The sequence below is a fragment of the Amphiprion ocellaris genome, chromosome 17 (assembly GCF_022539595.1).
Source record: "Amphiprion ocellaris isolate individual 3 ecotype Okinawa chromosome 17, ASM2253959v1, whole genome shotgun sequence".
Lineage (NCBI taxonomy): Eukaryota > Metazoa > Chordata > Actinopteri > Pomacentridae > Amphiprion > Amphiprion ocellaris.
In genome coordinates this window covers 30,447,036-30,470,264 of record NC_072782.1, presented here as the reverse complement: position 1 = coordinate 30,470,264, position 23,229 = coordinate 30,447,036, and the positions used below count along the sequence as shown (strand labels likewise).

The 23,229-nt window shown below is 37.7% G+C and overlaps 1 protein-coding gene across 1 annotated transcript in view; it reads right to left on the bottom strand.

Moving 5' to 3' along the window:
- LOC111571298 (cingulin-like protein 1) overlaps window positions 1–23,229 on the bottom strand; it is an 83,858-nt gene that overhangs the window by 16,911 nt on the left and 43,718 nt on the right. The window contains exons 4-8 of the mRNA XM_055019419.1: window positions 19,215–19,332; window positions 17,095–17,279; window positions 16,925–17,000; window positions 2,633–3,139; window positions 1,047–1,337 (exon numbers count right to left, since the gene is read on the bottom strand). Coding sequence (XP_054875394.1) covers window positions 1,047–1,337; window positions 2,633–3,139; window positions 16,925–16,963 — 837 coding nt within the window. The 5' untranslated portion in view covers window positions 16,964–17,000; window positions 17,095–17,279; window positions 19,215–19,332. The remainder of the gene's footprint in view (window positions 1–1,046; window positions 1,338–2,632; window positions 3,140–16,924; window positions 17,001–17,094; window positions 17,280–19,214; window positions 19,333–23,229) is intronic.

Here is a 23,229-nt window from a genome sequence, read left to right as displayed (position 1 = left end):
ATATGATGAAACACTTATTATTGTAAGTGTTGACAATATAGACATCTAAAAAACAGGATAAAAGACAAAATAACAGAGAGAAACAGGAATAAACAAAAATTTGCAACAGCATGTAGAAGATTTACCACTTTACAGAGTAGTTTTAATGATAAATTCCACTTAAAAAAAATAGTTCTTTATATGTTAAGACAATTTCAACAAAAATGTACTTTAAAACCTTCCTAGAAGTAAGTATCTGCATTTTTAAATATGATTTGGAGTGAAATACAGAAAAATGGCTCTTTAATTTTTCATGTCACAAACAAATTTCTTTTCTCCTGATTCTCCACGTGTTGAGATATTTCATCCAGTTTAGTGTCTACTTTCAGGTTTCAATAGGATGCAGAGTGAATAAAATGCTGTAAAGCTTAGTTTTGTACAGGAGATGACACAATATTGGCATTTAATAATAGGGTAAAAGACATAAAAACAGAGAGAAATATCAGCATGAAAAAAGGTTTGCAACATCATGTAAAAGAATTGGCACTTTATGGCGTAGTTTTAGGTAAAAATGAATCAAAAAATTCATTTTTTAGTAATTCTGCACATGCATTGAGATTATTTCAGATTGTTTAGTGTCTATTTTTAGGCATTAATAGGACGCAGACTGAATAAAATGCTTTAAAGCTGAGTTTTGTACAGAAGCTGGCACAATACTGGCATTTAAACACTGCATAAAAAAATGACACAACAGAGAAAACAAAAATGTAAAACAAAGTTTGCAGCAGCATGTAAAAAAGAATTTCATTTTGTGGAGTAGTTTTGGGTAAAAATTAGTCCAAAAATTCCTTTTATTCATAATTTTGCATGCGTCAAGTTGATTTCAACCTATTTAGTGTCTGCTTTTAGGCTTCAATATGATGCAGAGTGAATAAAATGTTTCAAAGCTGAGTTCTGTCCAGAAGATGGCACTGTTTAATAGCTGCTGCTGTTTCTGTGGTTGTAAAGCAGGATCTGCATTAACATAAAACCATCATTAATCCCTGTGAGAACTCCTCCTCACCCACCTTGTCAGACATCGTGTCCCAGTCCCGGGAGGCCAGAGACTCCAGGGAGCCTTTGTAGTTGTTGTTCCCCAGCCGGGCGCTCTCCCATTGGGCCAGTCTGGGTCCGTTCTCCCCGACCGACCCGCCGATTCCAGGACTGTCGGCGTCCCTGCTGCCGATCCCGTTGGTCTTCAGCTCGTTGTTGAGGAACAGCTGATATCTGGGGTTCGGGGTGGTCGTCGTGGCTTTGGGCGTGGAGGGTTCCTCCTCTGATGGACTGTCTGGATGCTTGTTCGAATCGAATTCTGACTCCTGCAGCAGAAAAAGGCAGAAGGTGGGAAAGAAGGGATGAGGTAAACTTGGATGGAACTTAAAAGTAGACCTGCTGGAGGGTGAAATCAATCAGAAACACACAAAAACACCCAGGTACACAAACATGACGGGTGAAGGATGAATCAGCTCAGCATGTTGTCACTGACTGACAGCAGAGAGAAAATTAATAAATGGCACAAATAGAAGATAAAAATGCAGAAATTGGAAGAAAACCTTTCATAAAAGACAATTTAAAATGACACGATTCAACATCATGAAAAATGTACACAGAAATCAATGCAAATCAACTTCTTTGACAGCATTGTGCAGTTTATTCCCAAATATTTTCAGCTGTAGTGTCTCCAAAGTTGATTTAATGTTTTTTTCTGGCAACTAGAACTTCATAAGTATTATCAAAATTATGTTTGAAAATAGTTCCAAGTTCAACTCTTTCGCTCTGCTTTTAGCTCTGTTTTGGTCTCCACCAATTGAGAGGCAAATCTGAAGCTTTGTAGCTGCAAAATGCTGCAGATTTTTGATTCTTTCGCCTACAGTTTGGTGCTGAGCAGGTATCATATTATTGATTTTTGATTCTTAAATACATGTATGATCTATGACTAACCTGCTCATATCACTGGTAAACTTGATAAAGGGAAAGTAACTAAAGTATTTGGGAATAAACAGCAAAATGGAGACATTTCTTTTGTATTTTTATGATGGTTGTGCACTTAAATCACAGAACTTGATTTGGCAAATCAAGCAAGGACCTGAAACTCAAAGTTTGAACCTCAACTGATGTCATAATCAAGATATGATTCTTTTTTTGCAATTTGCAAGACAAATTATCCCAACTTTGCACATCACGTACTGTGAATCGCCACAATGCAAGATGCTAAATTCCTGTTTAGCAAAAGCAGAATATCAGCCAGAAACTCAAGCAAACAAGCTGCAAAAATGTGCAACAGTTTCCCCTGGTTCAGTCATTTTCCATGCAGAAAATCAACACAGTCATCATGAGGCTGCTGTTTTACACCAAAGACAACAATGGTGATAATGCACAAGTAATTTCCATTGAGTGAATCAAAGAAAAGCGTTTGATTGTGAAATCCGTTGGTGCGTTTGGGGCCATTTTGATTAGCGCGATTGGAGAAGATGCGCTGTGAAATTTTGCTGTGATTTCATGCTTTTCGAGTCGCCGTGGTGATTGAGTTCATCGCTTAAATCATGCAAGACGAAGAGCTTTTCACTTCATGCAAAGGCATCAAAGTGCTCGGTCAGGGTTCGTGTTTTCTTACCGATCCCAAGCCAGAATCAGCCACCGAGTCTCTACCAGAGTCTGTAGTTTGAGTTTTGCTCTTTGGCTCTGTAACCTTCTTCACAGCGCTGCCCTCTACTGGACAATCAATCCTTGCCGTTATCTGGTTGCTTTTGGCGTCTTTCTGGGCAGATTTAACCTGAGCGGCTTGCTTGAGCGGTGGGGTCACGGTGATGTTGGGAAGCGGACTCTCGATCGGTCCGGTGCTTCTCGGTGTGGTGGGACTGGACGGGGGGGACGTCAGGACCTCGATGGAAAAGGCCTTCGTGAGGCGTCCTGGTTTGAAAGGGCTCAGCGGCGAATTGTTAGGCCAGAGGGGATCCGAATCAGAGAATTTGCTGATCAGGTCTTTGATGCTGCCGGCTCGCTGCAGGTTTGAGCTGCGGGTCAAACCTACGGGCCTCCTCGGACCGGACTTCCGGGTCGGATCGGCCTCGTCTTTGGTAGGATTAGCTGGGGGTTTGGAGGTGGAGGAATCGTGTGGATGCTGGAAGAGGCGAACACAATAATAGATCCCCCCCAAAAACTGTTAAAGAAAGCATCTGGGCGGCAGATGTTCCTTGTTAGCTCTAGCAGATACGGTAAAAAACATAAACTGAACACAACTTCCACTATTTTTAGGCATACTGAACCACTGTAGACAATGCTATCGATCGCTAACTTGGCTACCTTAAGGCAGTATTGGAATTTGCAGTGTTATAGTATCAACGTGATGGTGTTTTTTTATTTGGTAGACATTTAGTTAACTGGATGATACAAAAACAGATCTTCTCATTGATAAGTCAAAAATTACGACCAGTTACAGGTAAAGAAAACACTACGGATTTCATAACAACGATGCATTCATTCATCTAGGTCTAAATTACTTTGTTATGGCCAGATGACCAGGTTGTTAGATGTTAAAAATCTGTCGACAGTTATCCAAGTAGGAAGAAACCATGAAAAGGTAGCAGAGTGTTGGTGGATGTCCTGGAACAATGATTTCAACATCAGACCTCTCATATACTTCATGCCTCAATGGGTTGGAGCTGTTTTAGCAGTATTTAAAGGAGCTACAGCGTATTAAGCAAGGGTTGTCATGACATTTTGGCTAATCAGTGCATGTTTATATTGCTATCCCAATAGCTAGCTACATGTACACACTGTGGTCCAGGATTTAAACCACACTGCCAGCTGCCATATTAGACATTTATAGGGAGAGAGGAGACAAAACGACAGTATGGTTTTGTTAGAAATAGACATTTGTAAAAAGTCAAGATTAGAACAAGGCCAAGATGAAGAAGTTCCTCTCAGACCACCTGAATTGCAATATGCTAAATGGTTAGCTTGGAGTTTTTGCCAATGACACCAAAACAAAAACACAACAATAAACTGCCAACTTCAATTTTAAAGCAACTGAACCATGATTTTTCTTTCATTTCCAAAGATCTCTTGAGTTTCACATTTTGTTTCCAGATGCTGATGAAGACTACTGTATTGCTAAAAAAAAAAAAAAAAAAGTCTGCTCAGTTGAATTGGGAGTTTACTTGAGTAAGTAAAAGTTAGGGTTGAAGACTACAAGTTAAGAAAACCGTATACACAAAAGCTCAACAGATGTTTATATGTCCTCATTTCTGCTTCCTACTAACATAACACACCTGAAACTCTGACCAACAGTCTCTTTTCAAGAGGTTTTCTGTGAAGTAACTTGACTGAAACTGACTCAAGCAGGATACATGACATGGTGAACATGAATATTGGTGACACTAAGTATGTTTGCTTCTTGTTTCGTCGTCATAATTAATAAAAGTACCTCTTCCCACATCTATTTCATGAAAAGGCTGCTTAGGAGAGTGATGAGCACATCCACAAGTGTCTCTAGCATGCTGTCTAAGTTGCAAAAATACATTTATTTATGATTATTTGCGTGCCAGACCTCCATCAGGCTCATGGTTTGCTGCATAGAGAAGCCACCTTAAACAGGAAGTGGCTGTAGCTTCGCAGCCAATCACCAAATTCCCCAGGCACTGTAAGAAGTCATGAATCCCCAAACACCATTCTACTGAGTGATGATTTTCAGTAACATACAGAAAGTTTAAAAAAAAAAGTCTGCAGAGGCTATATGTAGATGAACCTGCAGGGATGCATTTACATTCCAGATGAAAGAAAGATGAATAAATACAACCCATAATAAACACAAGACCTCATAAAACTTCAATCTGCTCACAATACATATGTATATTAAAAATAATCAGCACATTTTTCTTTACTCTGTCAGGACTGTGTATATTAAATGAAGTGAGTCTCTGTGTAAACAGATCCTACAGGCCTCCAGAGGCAACTGCGATGAAGAAAATATGCATATTATGCAGACAACATTTAACACAGCATATAGAAAAGATTAACATCAATAATAAATTTACTCAAGAACTTCCCCAGTAGAATATACAAACAGAATCAGCATCAAAATCCACGCAGTGATAATGTATACGCATATTAATGGACACAAGTAACCGGTCTCATGGGTATATCTATATTGAAAATGCTTCTTTTTCTACAAACCATTTGTCTGATGAAGCTTTAGCACTGAAAGGTTGCAAATAAATGTACTTTTGCAAGTTAGACACCATGCAGGAGTTAAAAATCTGTTTAAAATCACTGAAATATTTACATGTGACATGAAAATTTCAGTTTAATGAGGCCTAAGTAGGGAAATAAGCAGCCATATATCTAACTGTTAGTATATTTAGCTAACATTAGTGACTAATGTGAGCGGCCAGAGTAGAACATTGCACAAAGAAACTGCTTTCCAGATGAGGTTACATGTGAAATCAATAGTAACACAAACAGAGTAAATCTCTCAAGAGCAATTAGATTCAAAGACATCCTTCCATCACTTTAATTTCAACTTTAAGTGTTAATAGTGTGTTTCCTCTCCGTCTCTGTCTGCTGTCTTTACACTGTATGGATGCTGTTGACTGATGAAATGCATGCATAATGACATGAAGCTCGGCGTTGTGTGTGTGTGTGTGTGTGTGTGTGTGTGTGTGTGTGTGTGTGTGTGTGTGTGTGTGTGTGTGTTGCTATCCTGACATAAATCCCTCTTGAGAAACTGCAACATCTGCTCGCTCATCTGAAAAAAATCCCCCCACCCCAAAACCCGAAACACAGCATCCCACTTTCTCACACAGAAATAAAAGGTAGATAGGTGGATAAACAGACACAGAAAACTGCCCGAAAATTCAAAAATCCACTCAGCTTCCAAACCCAAAAAAAGAAAAAAAAAAACAGAAAGAGAGCAGAAAATGTCAGCGTTTTCCAGTTTTTTTTGCCAAAAAGCCACTTGAATAAATCCAACTTTAATTAACAATCACAACAAGAAGGCCGATGCCACTTAGAGAAATGAAGTGGCGAGCGTCCAGGGGTTTAACTTTCAGGGGGCTCCAGGGTCCAAAGCGCCGTGTGGCCTTAATCCAGGGACTCGCCTGGCTGCCTCCCCCGGGGACGGAGAGCCGAGGCTGGGGTGGGAGCGGAGCTGTCTGGGGTCTGGGATCACTGCTAATCACCGCCGTATTAAAATGTTTACAGGCCGAGGCGGGATTAGCTCTGAGCTGATGACTTTTAATGTTATTATTTTTGCCCTGTGAGCTCGAGCACGCTCAGTTTGGACTTTGAGGAGACGAGGACACGGTGGGCTGGTGATGGAGGGTCGGTGTGTTTGCTAATGTTTGTCCTTATGTACTGTAAAATACTTTGTTATTGTGATGGAGTTCAGCTGAGTTCAGGTCAAATTCCCCAACTGGTGAGAGAAGAGTGAGATTTCTGCTATATTTCATAACTATATTGAAACATGGTGGAAATCACTCCACTTCCATCCAGCAAACTATTTTGTTTTTATCAGGTTCATTTAGGTAGATCTAACATTTTGGCATCTCACTTGGAGCAGCATTTGGGTCTCACAGTTACCAAAAAAGTGAGTAAATTTCTACTTAAAATTTAACCTTGCATGGTGCATGTGCCTCTATATTTATTGTAAACATTCAAGTAAATAATCCATAGATTTCCAAAGAATTTTGAACCCATTTGTCTATGAAGTAGACCCACAAATTGAGTATAAAACGTCACATATTCCAGCGCCCACAACCCATATGAGTACTTGCTGATACTCACAGGAAGGCTAAAGACAGATGAACGGTACTTTCTCTTTTAGATAAGCTGACCAAAGCTACTTGGCAGTATATGGTTGATACAAAAAACAATACTGAGTTTGTGTAGTAGATCATTAAGATTTGGTTATTTTCCACTGCAGGGTTATTTTAAGGCAGCCTGAACCTTGCTGCCCTGTAAAATCTCCTTTAAGGCAACTTTCAGAGGAATATTAAGTAGCTGCTCCTACCTGAAAGCACATATAACCCTAAAAAACTGCTGTGAGGGCCTTGAAGTTGATTGGTTTAAGTTGGGGAAGACAAATGCTGATTGGTTAAACTTGGACAGAATAACAAGTGCCATTTTTCTGCCTTCTCGATCTCCTTGTTAAATAGCAGCCTTCTTCTAAAATTCACCATATAAGATAACATTAAACTACTCATAAAACTGTGTTTACATCCAGTAACAACTATTAGTTAGTGTTTTAGTGCAGATTCTAAACCACAATGGAATCAGAAAGGCTGAAAGGGCCGATTATGGATTTATTCCTTTAAATATCCTCACCACCTTGCACTTACCTCAAGTTCGTAGAGTTTAAAGCTGCCTGTCGTTGCTAAGTCATTTAAAAATTGTTACATTTATGGTCAAATTTAGCTCATACAACAATGCTGGACTGATGATTTCTGAATGGACAGTTTCTTGTAAAAACCTGTCATTTACGAAACCCAAAATACAACCTTCCTCTGGTATGTCGGTGGGTATACTCTCAAGTAAAGACTAGCTAGCCAGCTCATCTTTTTGAATTGACTTCCTCTAGTTGGTGTTGAAGTAACTACTGTTTTATAACATGAAAGCAGCCTCAAATAAAGCTTTTCCTTTGTCCTTAAAACATGTCAAATTTACACAAGAAGCCTAAAAGTCTTGAGTAAAACTAGTCTGGAGATATAATCATGTTCATGTTGGGACACTGAGGAACAAACAAACAGACAGAAAGACTTTTTTTCATTCAGGAAAACCAGAAATTCCCTAAAGTCCTGGACACACATACATACACGGTCCTGTATTCCCTGTGGCCTCACTACAGTACAGACATATGGTGCAGAGCTGTGCACCATCTGACCCAGATATAAGGCAGCAATGCACTCTGGGTAATACAGCCAACGCCTCGCTGATGCTCGGTGCAGCAGGAAAGCTCCGGGTTTTCTGCCCCAATATGAGGCTTTATCAAGAAGCAATAGTATGACTTCTATATGTCTATTTGCCAATATTTTCAAATTAAGTGATACATTTCAGCATTTTCATAAAAGCTGGAGGCAAAATAAAGCAATGAAGCATCAGATTTTGAGATTCCCCAACTCCTAGTCATCCAAAACCCAGATTCTACATCCCATAATGCAACTTTATTGCATTTTTTGCCTGAAATCTTGTACTGAGGCTGAAACTACCCTGATGACACCAAGAAAACATGACCAGGGTCAGTTCCTCAGACTAATCTGCAGGTCTGAGTGATGCTTTAACCGTCACGGCTGCATCTCGAAGGTATTTCTCGGAGATGAATCTAATTTGGTGGAAGGTGTTGGGACTGTTTGAGAGAGTCAACATGGATTTCGTTGACGGACAGGCTGGTTTACTCAGAGATCTCTCAGAGACTCGGCTTGTGGCCATCTGCACTGAGACAATAGAACATACAACAACTATTCAAGTTGGAAACAATAAATTTGATCAACTGCAAAGACCAAACCTGCCTCATCCTCTGTGGAGCTCAAAGACGTCGTTATTTCTGTGTTTTGGCTGCTCGACAGATTCCAGGAAGATCAATCTCACAGTGACACCAAAAACTCAGACAAAAAAAAAACAGAAGAAAGTGAGTTTACTGGACTGAAAAAAGCTTGTTCTCAAGTTTGTGGTTTCTTTTCGAGCTTCTTTAGATTGTTTTCTACTTTTCTCTGTGTTCCCACTTCATCTGTTTGGTTTGGTTTCTGTTCTTTGGTCTTATTTTGTTGTTTCTCTGCTTATTTTATTTGGTTTCTTTGGGTTTTATTCTTTCAGTCTTAATTTTACAGCCTCTTTGGGCTGTGCTCCACCCATTATGATAAATTTCTCTCTTTTTTTAAGGGTGTGTTTAAGCTTTTTTCCTGTTTAAGGTTGTTTTTCAAACCTTTTTAAAGAACCCCCTATTTCTGTCTGTGGCTGACACCAAAACTTCAAGGTTATTTTCAAGTTTGTGGTTTCTTTTCTAGATTCTAGATTCTGTTTTCTACTTTTGTCTGAGTTCTTGCTTCATTGATTTGCTTTGTTGTTTCCTGTGGTTGTTGTTTACCTTCATTACCTTGTTTCTCTGCTTATTTCATTTAGTTTCTTTGGGTTTCATCCATTTTTCTTTCAGTTTAAGTCTCTTTGGGCTGCCTTTTCAGAGGGGTGGTTATCTTCCTCTGATTGTTTTCTGTCTTCTGTAGGTTGCTTTCAATCTTTCTGAGTTTGATTTAGAGCTTTTTAAGTTGTTTCGAACTTTTCATGGTTGTGTTGTAGTTACTGGTGATTGTTTTAAAGTAAAGACTGAACCCATTTCATCCTTTCTTGAGCAGAACTTATGTAGCTTTAGGTAGTTTTCTCGCTGGTTTTTCTAGTTTCTCCTTGTTTTAGTTTCTTTGGGCGGCTTTATGACTTTTCAGTTGTGTTTTTGTGCATCTCTTTGTTGTATTTCAGTTCCTTTAAGTTTGGTTCCTAGTTTCTTGTTTTTGTTTGATAGTTTCTCTAGAAAATGGTTGTTTGTGATTTCTAAATTTGGGGGTTGTTGTTCATGTTTCTTTAATTTATAGCATTTTATGTTGTTTCTAACTTCTCTGGGTCGTGTTGTAGTTACTGTTGATAGTCTTAAAGTGAGGATCAAACCTGTTTCATCCTTTCTTGAGCAGAATTTATTTAGCTTCAAGTACTTTTCTAGCTAGTTTCCGCTATTTTTCTAGTTTTTCCTCATTTTCTAGCACTTCCTGGTTGTGTCTTAGTTTTAGTTTGGTTTCGTAGCTTCTTCAACTTGTTTTCTATGCTCTAGTTTTTCATGGTTGCTGATTTCAACACTGGGGTTGTTTTTTATCTTCTTCCGACTGTTTACTCTCTTCTGAGTTCATTTTTAGCTTTACAGGATGTTTCTAATTGTTGTTGTAGTTACGCGTGATCATCTTTAAGTACTTAATAGTTGTTTTTCTTGATTCTGTTTTTGATTTAACGCCTTCGACAGCTGAGTAAAATGGTTACTGACCAAGTTAACATGCATGTGACTCTACATGCCAAACTGTGAAACACAAACATGACTTTTAGCCTTTCCTCATTTCAGTTTTTAGCGTGAAGCTCATCTTAACACGGAACGGCGGGAAAATCAGCATTGTCCACGCAGTCATAGTGACAAACAGATGTAAACAAGCAGATGCACTTTAATGCCACGGCGAAATAAAACTGTCTGGCAGCGGAGAGCGAGGAGAAGCAACGGCAATGCGGAAAAATAAAATAAATAAGCAATTAGTGGTGGCAGTCTTGTGTCGAACACGTATGAGTCTCGCGGAGAGCAAAACGTCAAGCTCCGTTTGGCCCGAAGCAATCTGCTTGGCAATATGTTCCCGTGTTGTCGTCGTTCCTCCTCCCATCGCCACAAACACCAGAGATTAATCAACAAACCCGGATCTGTGTCCTCGAGGCCGAACGCTTTTACACTCTGCAGCCGACAATTATCCCTTAACAGCAGTATTTGTTTCAGATCAGGACAGAAATCTGCTCCGACTAATCCGTCTCTTTGTTTAATGTGGGAATCAGCTCAGACGTGTGATCGCCAGGTTTATTTCACCTGAGAAGGTCTATCAAGTACGGACAATTTATAGGTGATGTGGTAAATATGGAAAATTAAAAGCAGCTTGTTATGGGACCCCACATGTTGGTCATATTGTGGAAAAAGCACAAAGCAACTATGGAAAACGTGTCAGAAAAAGTAAAAAGAAAATGTGGAAAAACTATATACAGCATTTTACTGATTATAGATCTTGTGTAGTTCAAACAGTAAATCATAATGTCTAATATCCTGGTACAAATTTAGGCATTTTTTTAAAGCTACATTAAGCTAAAATTATCTGGTATCAGCTTTTCTTTGCTTTTCCTTTGAAAAAACTGCATAGTTTTAGGTTTCTGACATCCCTTTGCAGGTAACTGTGGTGGTAGATTTTCAATATTTTCAACTATTTTATAGACCAAAATGATAAAATTAAGAAAATTAACAAACTTAATCCTGTCAAGATCATGTGAGATAATTATATGATGTTTCTCTGCTTATTTTATTTAGTTTCTTTGAGTTTTGTCCCACTTTCTCCATTTTTAAGACTCTTAATGGACATATTAATTGATCATTTATCAATAAAAGGTGTCTGTAAATAAATGGAAGCACTGTGTCATAAAGCAGAATCAATAGGACTTAAATTCAAGACTGTTTCTATTAAATCAGATCAACCAAATCCAAGAAACCCAAAAAAATCTGAATATTACAGACATTTATACTTCTAATCCTAGTGTGATGTTTGCAGGGAGTGTTTTTCCACAGTTTATTCCCATTAGAATAAAGTGCTGCAGAGGTTTTGTCTGTTTAACACCTTCAACTGATGCACCTGAGTCCAGCCCTTATGTTTTGTTTTTATTTAACTTTTAGAGAAGTGTATGTGTTTTTTGTAATTATTCAGAGAGGTTTTCTGTTTCTGAGTGCAGCTGCTCCTCTGAAAACCCAACAATAAACCAGACTTATAATGTCATTTCCATATACATTGGATTATCAACCCTATATGAATGAATAACTGTTGTTAGTTTCTGTCTTTTTGGGGATTTTACAAGAAAAAATATCTTCTAAATGTGCAGACATGATTGACAAAATTCAAGAAAAAGGTTCAAAAGTGAGCTATTATTGTAATAGGGTTGACTTCCATTGTAAAATCTTCTGTTTAATAGCTTTCGAAATGGTACAAAACCAACCTTTTGGTGTTTTTTCCTCCAAATTCTGGATTGAATTGTTGGTTTATCAATCTTTACCACAATGTCCTTCAACATTTGGCACTTGAGGCCTTTAATCCTCTAATTTTGGTGCTTTTTAGGTGTCTGTTGGCTAAATGTTTGGATAAACAGTGTCACATATTTGAGAGAAAACACAGAATTTAACCAACAGACTGAGCGGTGATTCCCACACTGTGCTGCAAAATAAAAAACGCCAATTTTCCAACATCTATCCACAAAAACCCTCTTTATTAAATCGTCTCTGTTAGATTTAAGTCCAATCAGAGTGATGCGTGATTATACAAATCCACTTTCTGAAAGATTAACCAGCGATAATCTGATAAAAAGGTTAGCGAGCCTCTCCAGCAGGACGAAGCGTGAGACCGAGAGCCGAAGATGTCGAGGGTTTGAATCCCTCGCCGTCCACTGAGACCCGCCGTACAGGGAGCCGTTCGCTGTATTAGCAAATTATTTTGGGCATCGGGGTTAAAAAAAAAGGCCACAAGCCAAATTCTGTAACATCTGTCAGCTGTAAAATCCAGTTTTGGAATGAGTCGACCTATTTCCTTTTAAATCCACACAACGAGTGACTTCAGCTGTCAGAGAATAAAACCAGTCGCCGGGCGGCAGGTGGATATTTTTGTTGTGCAGATCACAGTTTGGCACGAATAACAATTGATGTAATAAAAACCTGAAAGATTAATGGTTCTTTGTACCATTTAAAGGCAGTTTCACCAGCCCGGTCTCCAAAAAGTTACATTCCAATACAACTAAACTGGATTCTCATGCGTGTTTAGAAAGAAACTTAATTTCGGCAATTTCTCGTTTCAAGTTAAACCATAATTCTTAGACTCAAGTGTCACTTTCAGTGGTTTTCTGGTTTGGTTTTGACACAGATTGTAGGAAAATATCACACTTTGATTGATACTTATACATAAATACTACTTGTTAAGAGTTTGGTTAACTTTAAGTAGCAAAGGAAAATAGGAAAATAGCACAGTTTAGGCTAAAGTACAACTCTTTCATTACATGTTTGGAGTTTTCCCGTCATTTTTTGGGTTACCAAGGCACCACATTTAATATACGATTGGTTGGCTGAAAAATAGCGACAATAAATCCCTAAAATAAAGTTAAATATACATTAAGTACAATTATATAAATTTCAGTAACTTCACATCTCAAGTTAAACCATTATTCTTAGACTAAAATGTAATTTTCAGTTGCTTTCTGGTTTGGTTTTGACATTAATTTTAGGAAAATATCCCACTTTGGTAAATACTACTTGGTAGAACTTTGGTTGAATTAAAGTAGCAAAAGTCTTTGGTTATGTTTAGGAAAATACCACGGCTTGGGTTAAAATACGACTCCTTCATGACATGTTTGGAGTTTTTCCTCCATTTTCTTGGTTATCAAGGTGCCACATTTAATATACGATTGGTTGGCTGAAAAGCAGCAATAATAAATCCCGAAAATAAAGTAAAATATACGTTTAATACAATCGTATTTGTGATATTTTACAGTCAAATGTAGCTTGGAGGAACTACAGTTCCCTTCAAATGTAACTGAGAATGAAGGTTAATTGTATAAAAATGTAATTTTACAGCTTTGAACAAACAACTAAACGTGAAACTTTTAAAAACGTCGCTATAAAGGGACAGTGTATGATGGTATCTAGACAGTTACGTTAAACCATCATTAAACCAGTGACAAAAAGAGCACAAATAAACGGAATACTGTGCTTTTCTCCTTATAAAACTGGTTGTATTTGCTTAAAAGTTGTAGTTGTTTTGAGAAAACAGAACAGTTATCAGATCAAACTGCAATGCAGGATGAAATGTGAAGTGAGGAAGTAGAGTTCTGGTGCTACAACAACAACAAGAACAACAAAACATCAGCATTTGACTCTAGAAACTTCTATTAGCGTTCTGTTTTTATCTAACAGTCAACACAAGGCTTTAAAATCACGATCGCAATCATTTCATATCCTTAATTAAGCCGTTTTTAACCTAAACCAGCATATTTCTTTAATCCTGATTAAGCTGCTTTTGTAAATTAACAGCAAAAAAAACACTGAAATGCTTTTAATTTTAACATTTTGCAAGGCGACCAATGGTGTCATCCTGCTAAAATGGGCATCAGATGAGGACATTTTCCAACCTGATTCCTTGTAATGTGATAAAACAGCTGGTTGACAGGAGCTGTGAAGTTCCTGCTGCCTGCATTGACAACAAACGTTGCAGGTTTTCATGCATTATTACTTACTGCTGGTGAAGACAGTACAGAGAACTGGTTTATTACTAAAACTCAACTTTTTCTTTATTTTTCTGTAAAGCAGGAAGGTTATCTTTACCAAAATCGCCTAAACTACCTAATTCTTAGACTTAAACAGTTATTTTTATGGAGGAATTAGGGTTGAAATTCAACATTTAATGGAGAATTCATACCGTTCTGTTGCTAGAATTAATGGCAAAGGATGAAAAAATAAGTCACGCGAAAAACTGTAGCATTTAAGAATCAGTAAATATATGCAACATTATTGAAACTTGAAAAAATAATGCAGAATTAACTCTTGGTGGAAGGTTAGCATCCATAATAACTTAATTATTCAACTGCTAATTAAAATGTAAAACTAGATGCTAGCTGTAGGAAATAAAAACAAATTTTGGAGCAATTTTCAGTGAAGATTTGGGAAAAAAAGCTCCAGTGTTTGATCAGTGAAGCTTCAGTATTCTAGTAAGAATTTTAAAAATTGACTTTATTTTAATCCGCTTTGGAAAGAAATCTCATCTCAGAAGGTTTAATTTGACTTTTTTTTTCATTTCCTAAGAGGTTACAGAGGGCACATTTTTTTTAAATTTATGGTGAGTTGATGCCTAAAATCTGCCAGTTGACCAACAGTATGTGTGGTTTTTGTCCTACACGGTGATATTCTACAGATTTATGGTGCCGTTTTCCATAAAAATCAGGTGTTTAGTGAAGACGCTGAGCCTGATTGGTGCAGTATTTGTGTTCAGCAGCAGCAGCAGCAGCGTGTTGGCAGCCGTTCTGTCTGCTGTTTGTGTTTAAGCTTCACGAGTTAAACTGTGGTGACACTTTGACAGGTTTCCTGTTATAATAAGACTCCAAACCAGGTTTCTTCCCTCATCGTTTCCTGTCACAACTGTGTCAGTTTATTATGGGCTGTTTCTTTCTTTTTTTAATTATTATTTTTTTTTTTAGGCAGAGATGCTAACACTGTGTGTGTGTGTGTGTGTGTGTGTGTGTGTGTGTGTGTGTGTGTGTGTGTGTGTGTGTGACAGACAGAGCCAGATGAGCAGGCAGATGTTTCCTCTGTCTCTACTTCGACTGTCTGAGAAAGACTGACAACAGCTGGACCAATGCCAGACACACACACACACACACACACACACACACACACACACACACACACACACACACACACACACACACACACACACACACACACACACACACACACACACACACACACACACACACACACACACACAGGTAGACAAAGACACAGCTGTCTTGTTCTACCTGCACTGCTTCTTGTGTTGCTTTGTTCATTTTTGTTCTCAGTAAAATTCGATTTTTAATTTTTTTTTTTTATTGCAGCGACTCGTTGCTAAATTCTCCTAAAACTTCTGATAGTTTAACCTCTTAAGAAATGCAAAAAGAGTCAAATTAAACCTTCCCTAATGAGGTTTCTTTCCAAAGCGGGCTAAAATAAAGTCAAGTTTTAAAATTCCCACTAGAACACTGAAGCTTCATTGTCAAAAGATCAAACATTTGAGATTTTTTTCCCCAAAAGTCTGCACCAAAAATTGCTCCAAAATTTGGTTTTATTTCCTACAGCTAGTATCTAGTTCTAAATTTGTATTAGCAACTGAATAATTAAGTTATTATAGATATTAACCAGCCACCAAGAGTTAATTTTGCAGTTTTTTAAGTTTCAATAATATTGCATGTATTTAATGCCTCTTAAATGCTACAGTTTTGGCTCAATTTATTTTGCCATTCATTTTATCACCAGAAAAGTATGAATTCTCCATTAAAAGCTGTAATTCAACCCTAATTCCAGCATAAAAAGAACTTTTAAACTTGCAGTTGTGTTGCAGTGGCTGCGACTGAACACTGACTTTGAATCTTTTTGTAAACTTGCAACAAAAATAACGTCAAAAGAGGAAGAAATTTGTGCAATTAGTGTCTCTTTTATCCCTCAGAATCCCAAAACCACCTGCAGTTTAAAAACTGTCTTTTTTAAAGGAAAAATGTAACTTCTGTCAAGATCTGTCGGGAAAATGAACAAAATCTGAGCTTAAAATAGTGATGTTTTGTTAAAATCACTGAAGTGTAAAAACTCACCAAAATAAACTGTTTGCACCAAATCCTGCAAAAAATCAATAATTCTGTGTTCCTCAGTGCAACCAAGAAGCCGTGCATGTTTACTTCACCAACAGCCAAATGGCAAAAATCAGATCTTAATCCATTGCGAAGTAAAAACACCATCATAAAGTTGTTCTTATTCTTAATTTTAAGTTCTCAGAATTTCTGTGACAATATTAGTCCTGAACAAGTTTACATCTCAGTGCTTTTTGGGTTGGTTTTCGCAGATTTTTTGCAAGGTTTTTTGTTTTTTTCTGCACCTTTCTTCTACATATTTCCCATTTAAGAATTATGGAAGCTGCATTGAAATCCATTCACAGATAGAACAAAGAACATTTTGCTGTTTGTCAACAGGTTTAACTGTTAAAATGTGGACACATTTTTATATTATATCCAGGGATGATGCAAGCAAATTCAAGTAAAATGCAGATTATTCTTATTTTGTGCAAATACAACCCCTAAAACACACATAAGGGGGAATAATTTCTAAAATACATGACTTCTCCAGGTAACACTGCTTGTGTTTGAATAGTTCTACATGGATAAGAAGCATTGTTAGATGACCAAAACCAAAAACCCATCAACAACCAAACATTCAGTGATGTTAGATGTTTTTTTTTTTTAGAAGGTGGCATCCTGCAAATAAGAAAAAACACCAAAAACTACCTACACAACAGGTGAAACAGGCAATAAGAGAGGAATAGTGCAGAGTTTAGGTGTTTAAGTTGAACTTTACCATGTTGTTTTGCTGCTCGGTCTCGTTCTTTCCCTGCATGCTGCTGTCAGTTATCCTGATGCTGAAGGTTTCCTCTCTGTAAGAAAATAAAAAGCTGAATCCATCCAGGTGGGAAAACCAACCACAGACTCAGACTGCTAATTAAATCATGCATTTCCAGCCGGTTGTACCTTCTTCTGAGTACTTTGTGCGTGAAACCGTGGAGTCTCTGCGTCTCTTCCTGGTACCTGTGCAGGTCTCGGGTCAGCAGGTCACGGAGCGCGCTCAGTGCGTCCTGCTGGAACAAGAGTCTCTCTGATTGGACCAAACGCTCGCTGATGGAGGCCTGGAGCTCCCGGCAAGCGCACAATTCAAACTACGACAGGAGACAATGGAGACAAACCATCACTAACAGGCTTTAACCCACTGCTTGTCTTCATTTATGGGCACAAAAAAATATTGTTTCCTTGTCTGAAAAAAAATTCGAAAATTTTGCAAAAAAATTCTCTAAATTTCTGAAAATTTGCAAAACCTTCAGGAAGAAAATTCCTTAAAAGTTTCCCTTAAAAGTTTTATTTTTAAAAAAAAAAAAAACCCCAAATGTGGCAAGAAAATTCTTGTATATATTTTCAAAAAATGAGTAAAAATCTTCCAAAAAATCCTAAAAATATCTAAGTGATTCTATATATATCAGTAAAACTTCTAAAATTTTCTTTAAGAACATTCATAAAAAAATCTACCAAAATCCAGCGAATTTTGCTGGATTTTGGTTGATTTTTTTATGAATGTTCTTAAAGAAACATTTTTAACATTTCTTTTTTCCACCAAAAAATGTTCAAAGATTTCCCAAAAATGTGGAAAATGTGGACATCAGAAGTTTCACTGTGAAAATATTTTTTTTTCCCCACATTTTCAAACTTTAAAACGGGTCAGTTTGACCTGCAGGATGACACCAGGGTTAAATGAGCTGCAGAGAGGAACTGGACTAACAGTTGCAGCTTCCTTGCTGTGTTGTCTTTATTTTACGTCTTGTATTGAAGTTTATGAGGACAGGTGGTCCGTCTGAGAGCTCCAAAGGTTGTAGCTCTTTCAGATATGCAGTAGCAACGTCTGATGCTGTAAATCTACTGTGGATGTCCATGATAACCCTCTAAACTCCAAGATCCTGGATGTTTTTTTGCAACATCTCTAAGGAAACAGCACAACTGTGGCTAGTAGAAAGAACTCAAAAATAATTTTTGTGCTGAAAAATAAAGATAGAATGCCACAAATCATATAAAAACACAAGAAAGTTGAATTTCTCTGATTATTAATTGTACACAAATTGAGAAAATGTGGAAACAATATGTTCGACATTGTCCAAGTGCCCAAAATACTGTAAATATTTCACTACTTTTACTACAGCTTCAGTATTTCTTGATTGGAATCTGCATAATTTATGGTTTCCAGACAATATATTTACTCCAACTCAATGAAAACATAGTAATTGACAACTGAGAGGTGCCAAAATAAGCACAAAAAAATCCTAATTATCAACAAAAGATGGCAGACTGTACTCTTGGAAGAAGCAGAAGTCAGCTTTTTGTGATGTAATTTGGTTTAGATGATCATTTTCATCTCATTCAGTGCCATGCAAATATAAAATAAATACAAAATACTGTAAATATTTCACTACTTTTACTACAGTCTCGGTAAATCTTGATTGGAATCTGCAAAATAACTATAACTAGCACAAAGAATTTAACCGCATTTCATCGTGTTAATCAGCAAATATTAAAAAAGACTGAAGATAAACACGGTGAGATGCTGCTGTGAAGAAAAGGTAAAATCAAAACTAAAAGAAATCCTAAGTGGATCTAAACTGCAGAATTATTTGTCATACATTTAATCTATGGTTTCCAATCAACATATTTACGAAAACTCAAGGATATTATTGTAAAGGGAAGCTAAAAGGTGTAAGAATCGGTTTAGATGATCATTTTCATCTCATTTTATGCCTTGTAAATACAATTTTAATACATATATTACATGTTTTGTGTCTAACTGAGATGATACTCCAGTTTATTACACTGTTATTTGCATTGAAATGATTGTTTGTTTGCAGAGAAAGGTGCCTTATAATAAAAATGATTAACACAATAATGATAACCTATTATTATTTGTAGCTGTAGCATTGTCTTAGAAACGTATTACATGTTCAAGACTGATCACATTGATTAAATATTCTCATTTTGCAGAGCATGTGGTTGAATATATTTCATTACTGTTTGATATGTTTTTTTACTGTATGATTTTATCTGTGGTAACTTACGGTGGACGTCTGAAGGCAGAAGTTTCTCTTTAGTTCTTCTTCTGTTTGTTTCTTCTTCTCCTGAAGATCAAACAGCTCAGTGGTCAGAAGCTGCTGGCGGCTTTTATTCTGAAAGAGTCTGACAAAATACAGAAACACTCTCTTTAGAAAATGGACGTCAACAACCACCCAAGGTCTTAACGTAGAATTCAGACATAAATTATGATAAAACACCAGAAGACATAGGCTAGAAGTAAAAGATTCACATACAGTTTTGTATTTTTTTATGCAGTACTGTCAAGAAAGTAGCAGCTAAATGCACCAAAAGGACATTAACTGTATGAATTTGTGTGGTTAAAATCTTCATGCACACAAATAAAATGAAGCTAACTTGCAGCATATTACGCTTAAAAAGAAGATGTTAATATTTTTCAGAATTAGACTTTTTAACTGCTTTATTTTACTGTTTTGCTTTTATTGTTCTCGTATTGTTGATGATTTATTTTACTGTAAAGCACTTTGGTTGTCCATAGGCCTTTAAAAGTGCTCTATAAATAAATCTGACATTGACATACTGTTATTTTTTACAGTCAAGTTAGCATTTTTGGTTGTTATTAAAATACTGTAAAGAAAAATCTGGCAGTTGTTTTTTTGGAATTCTGCCTCTGAAACATTCTGACAGCAGAATGTTCAGGATCTGTCACCATGACGACGTGCACGGAACACATCAGAGCACAGAATTATGGTATGGACTCAATATGATGTCATAATTATGTTCCAGCAGAAGACTGAGAAGCATCAGGCTTCAGCACAGCAAAGTTCATACATCAAGGGAGAAGACATAACCGTGAAAGCTCTACGCAGGAGAATGCATTCGAGAAAAGACGCCAATTCTGGCGGTTTTTGGGCGGTGAGAAAACTGCCCAGGTACCAACTTCTCCCCAAATACTGGAGAATGTCCGATTCAACCAAAGATGTCTCCAAAGAGCAAGAAGACCATGCTGGGCGTGGAAGAACCATCACTGGACACTGTCACAGAGACCCGGCTTCAGTTCTTGCCAAGAACAAAGCTGATTTGTGGGTTCAACGCAAAGAGCGGAAATACCAGCTGTTGGCCCGCTACCGTGGAATCACACAATCAGTGTCTGATGATGAAGAAGACCAAGCTCCAACAGAACAAACCAACACTGGAGCATCTTCAACGGCAGACCCTAAAAGCTTTACTTTCAAAGCACTGGACGCCAGAACAACCAGCAAGGGAGCTGCTGTTTCCTCTGATTTGTGTGCCCAGCAGAAATGTCGCAGATACGAACAACTCGCCCACTTCCGCAAACTCTCCAACTCTGTGGACGACGGTGTCTTCCAGGTGAAAGCTAACAGTGAAAAACACCAGAACCGAGATCCAGGTAGCTTCACCTCCAGAACACTGGAGACCAACGGATCTCAAAGGAGAGCTGCTGCTTCCCTCGAACTCCTGAGGAAGCATCGCAAATATGAAGAGCTTCTCCGCTTCAGGAGAATTTCAAAAGATTCAGAAGAAGATGGATCAAACAGTGGAACACCAGAAATCAGCTCCACTTCTAATATCAACAAACCGAGCAGGAAAGTCACCATTATCCACCATCACCCTGACTCAGGTCCCAACAGGAGGTCTTCACATGTTTGGACACATCGCAGGTATAACTGGTGTCCACGTTATCAAAGAACCTCCGCAGGAGATAACTGCTATGCACAAGGAGGCACCAGGATGATCAGTCCAAGAGCAGCGATCTGCCGCCGTCCCAGCAACCGGGGTTCAATTCATGAGGACAACGTCTTCCGTTCAAGAGCCCAGCAGCGTTACCCCAGTTACCAAAGACACATCAGCCAAAGTTCTGACAGATCAGCGTATCCTGCTGCTCAAAACCGCCACCGAGGACCTCCACATGCAGCCTTTTATGGACAAACATCTGGTGGAGCACAAAGACAGACCAACGACTACATCTGCCTGAACTGCAAAAACTGTCAGCAGCAGATCTACAACTCCAAACACGTCGACCGCCAACCCAGAAGATTCATACCAAAAAGATTTCAGCAACAAAACTGGAGACGTGTGCAGAAGCTCCAAAGTTCAAGTGGAGTTTTACAGCAACAAAGAGCCGTCAACGGAATCCCTGGCAACCAGAGACAGACAGGAAACCAGCCGACAACCACCGGAGACCGCCAAGTTAAAAGCCCTCAAGTCTCCGATGCTGTTTCCAGTCTGATATCAAGATTTTCTAGTATCAGTCTTTGATACTAAATCTTTCTCTACATCTCAGCTAAATGCAAAAATAAATGCACTTGAAGTGAATACATGTAAATACTGAGTATATTCAATGAACTAAACTAATAGTTACCCATTCAGTGTTCTTTAAACTCTGCAGATTCAATGGATACAACTTCATAGTGGCAAAACTCTAATTTTTCATCTGATTGAAGATACAGTCATTTAAATGCATGGTGCCAATAGTTAGAGGTTCTAACATCCACTTTAATGCAGGATTTAAGATTTTCCTGTTGGTTTGTCTTCCAATATTTTATCCCCAGGTGTGGCATTTACCCAAGAAATCTACATAATATAGAATAAACCTTGTTTTATCTGATCAGGTCAACTTAAGGTTCAGTTGTTTTGCATACAGAGAGATTAAATACAGATAAATACCAAAAAAAGTGGTAGAACAGGAGAGAAATTAAGCCTTTTACTTTTTAAATGAGACAAAAAAAATGATAATTTAAAAACTTGGGACAAAAATCCCAACAAAACCCAACTTAAGCTGTGATTCTATCAATCAGAGCATTGGTTTAATTGGACAAATGGTTGATTAAAGCTATCTAGGATGTTCAAACTTCACATTTTTTACCAGTAACTGCTGTTTTAGTCTTAGTGGTCAGTCAAGTGTTGGATATTGCACGACTAATACACTTTTTCAAGGTACTTTACATAAAATAATGCACTAAATTACACCGTATTCTTATAGTGTTGGAAAATACACTGGTAGTATCATCTTAAATCATCAAAAATAGCAGGAATAATAAGAGAATTCATTGATAGAGATCCTATCTGACTACATATTGACATACACTGACTCGACACAACAGAGTGTAGTACACCATCCATCCACTGGGAGGCGCTACACCTCTGCAGAGTGTCAGGAGAGCAGGTGAGGAGAGGCAGCCGAGTGTTTTGTTTTGCAAGGACGAAGAGGATCCTCATCTGAGGAGCCTTTGATGAACTGACTGAAGAATCGAAACGAAATGTAGACAAATTAGTAGAAAAACGACACAAACAACGGCGCCGGAGCACAAAGGCCCTCTGGGAAACGCATTAACGTGGCGTTAATGAGGTTTTTCAAGGAGGCCTGCTGACTCTGGGAGGACAGAAATCTGAGGAAAACCTAAAAGACGGATGTAATCTTTGATTCGCTGCTTCAAGAAGCTGGATGTGAAACACTGAGGAAGCAAAAGTCTCAGCAAATTAAACTGATATGTTTCTCATTCATCTGCATCACTGTGATGCCTCAACATATCTACTTCTTTATTATGGTCATATTTATCAAGTGTTGCAGTCCATTTTACAGCTTATTCCTGATAGAAAATGACAAAAAACTGTTCATCTGACTGTTTTTCTGAGCAACTTTTACCAGATTTCTTTTCAAAAACTGGATATTTGACTGGAATTTAAGGTAATTTAGACGTTATCACAGTAAAACCACATTAGTTTTCTTGCAAAAAATCCCAGTATCGCTTTAAAAGATACAAGATATGCAAAAATACTCAGATTACTCAGTGTTCTGCTACAAATATGATCATATTCGATGTTGTTTGTGTTGATAAAGTACCTCTGCTTTATATACAGTAATCTAAAGTCACCTGTCCAGTTAACCAAAGCATCTTAAAAAAATGCAAAAATACAAGTCATGCACAGAATTACCCAAAAATGTTTTCCCTTTCAGCCATGTAACTGCAGTTTTGCAACATATAAATGAGGATAATTTGCACTTTATCACAATATTAA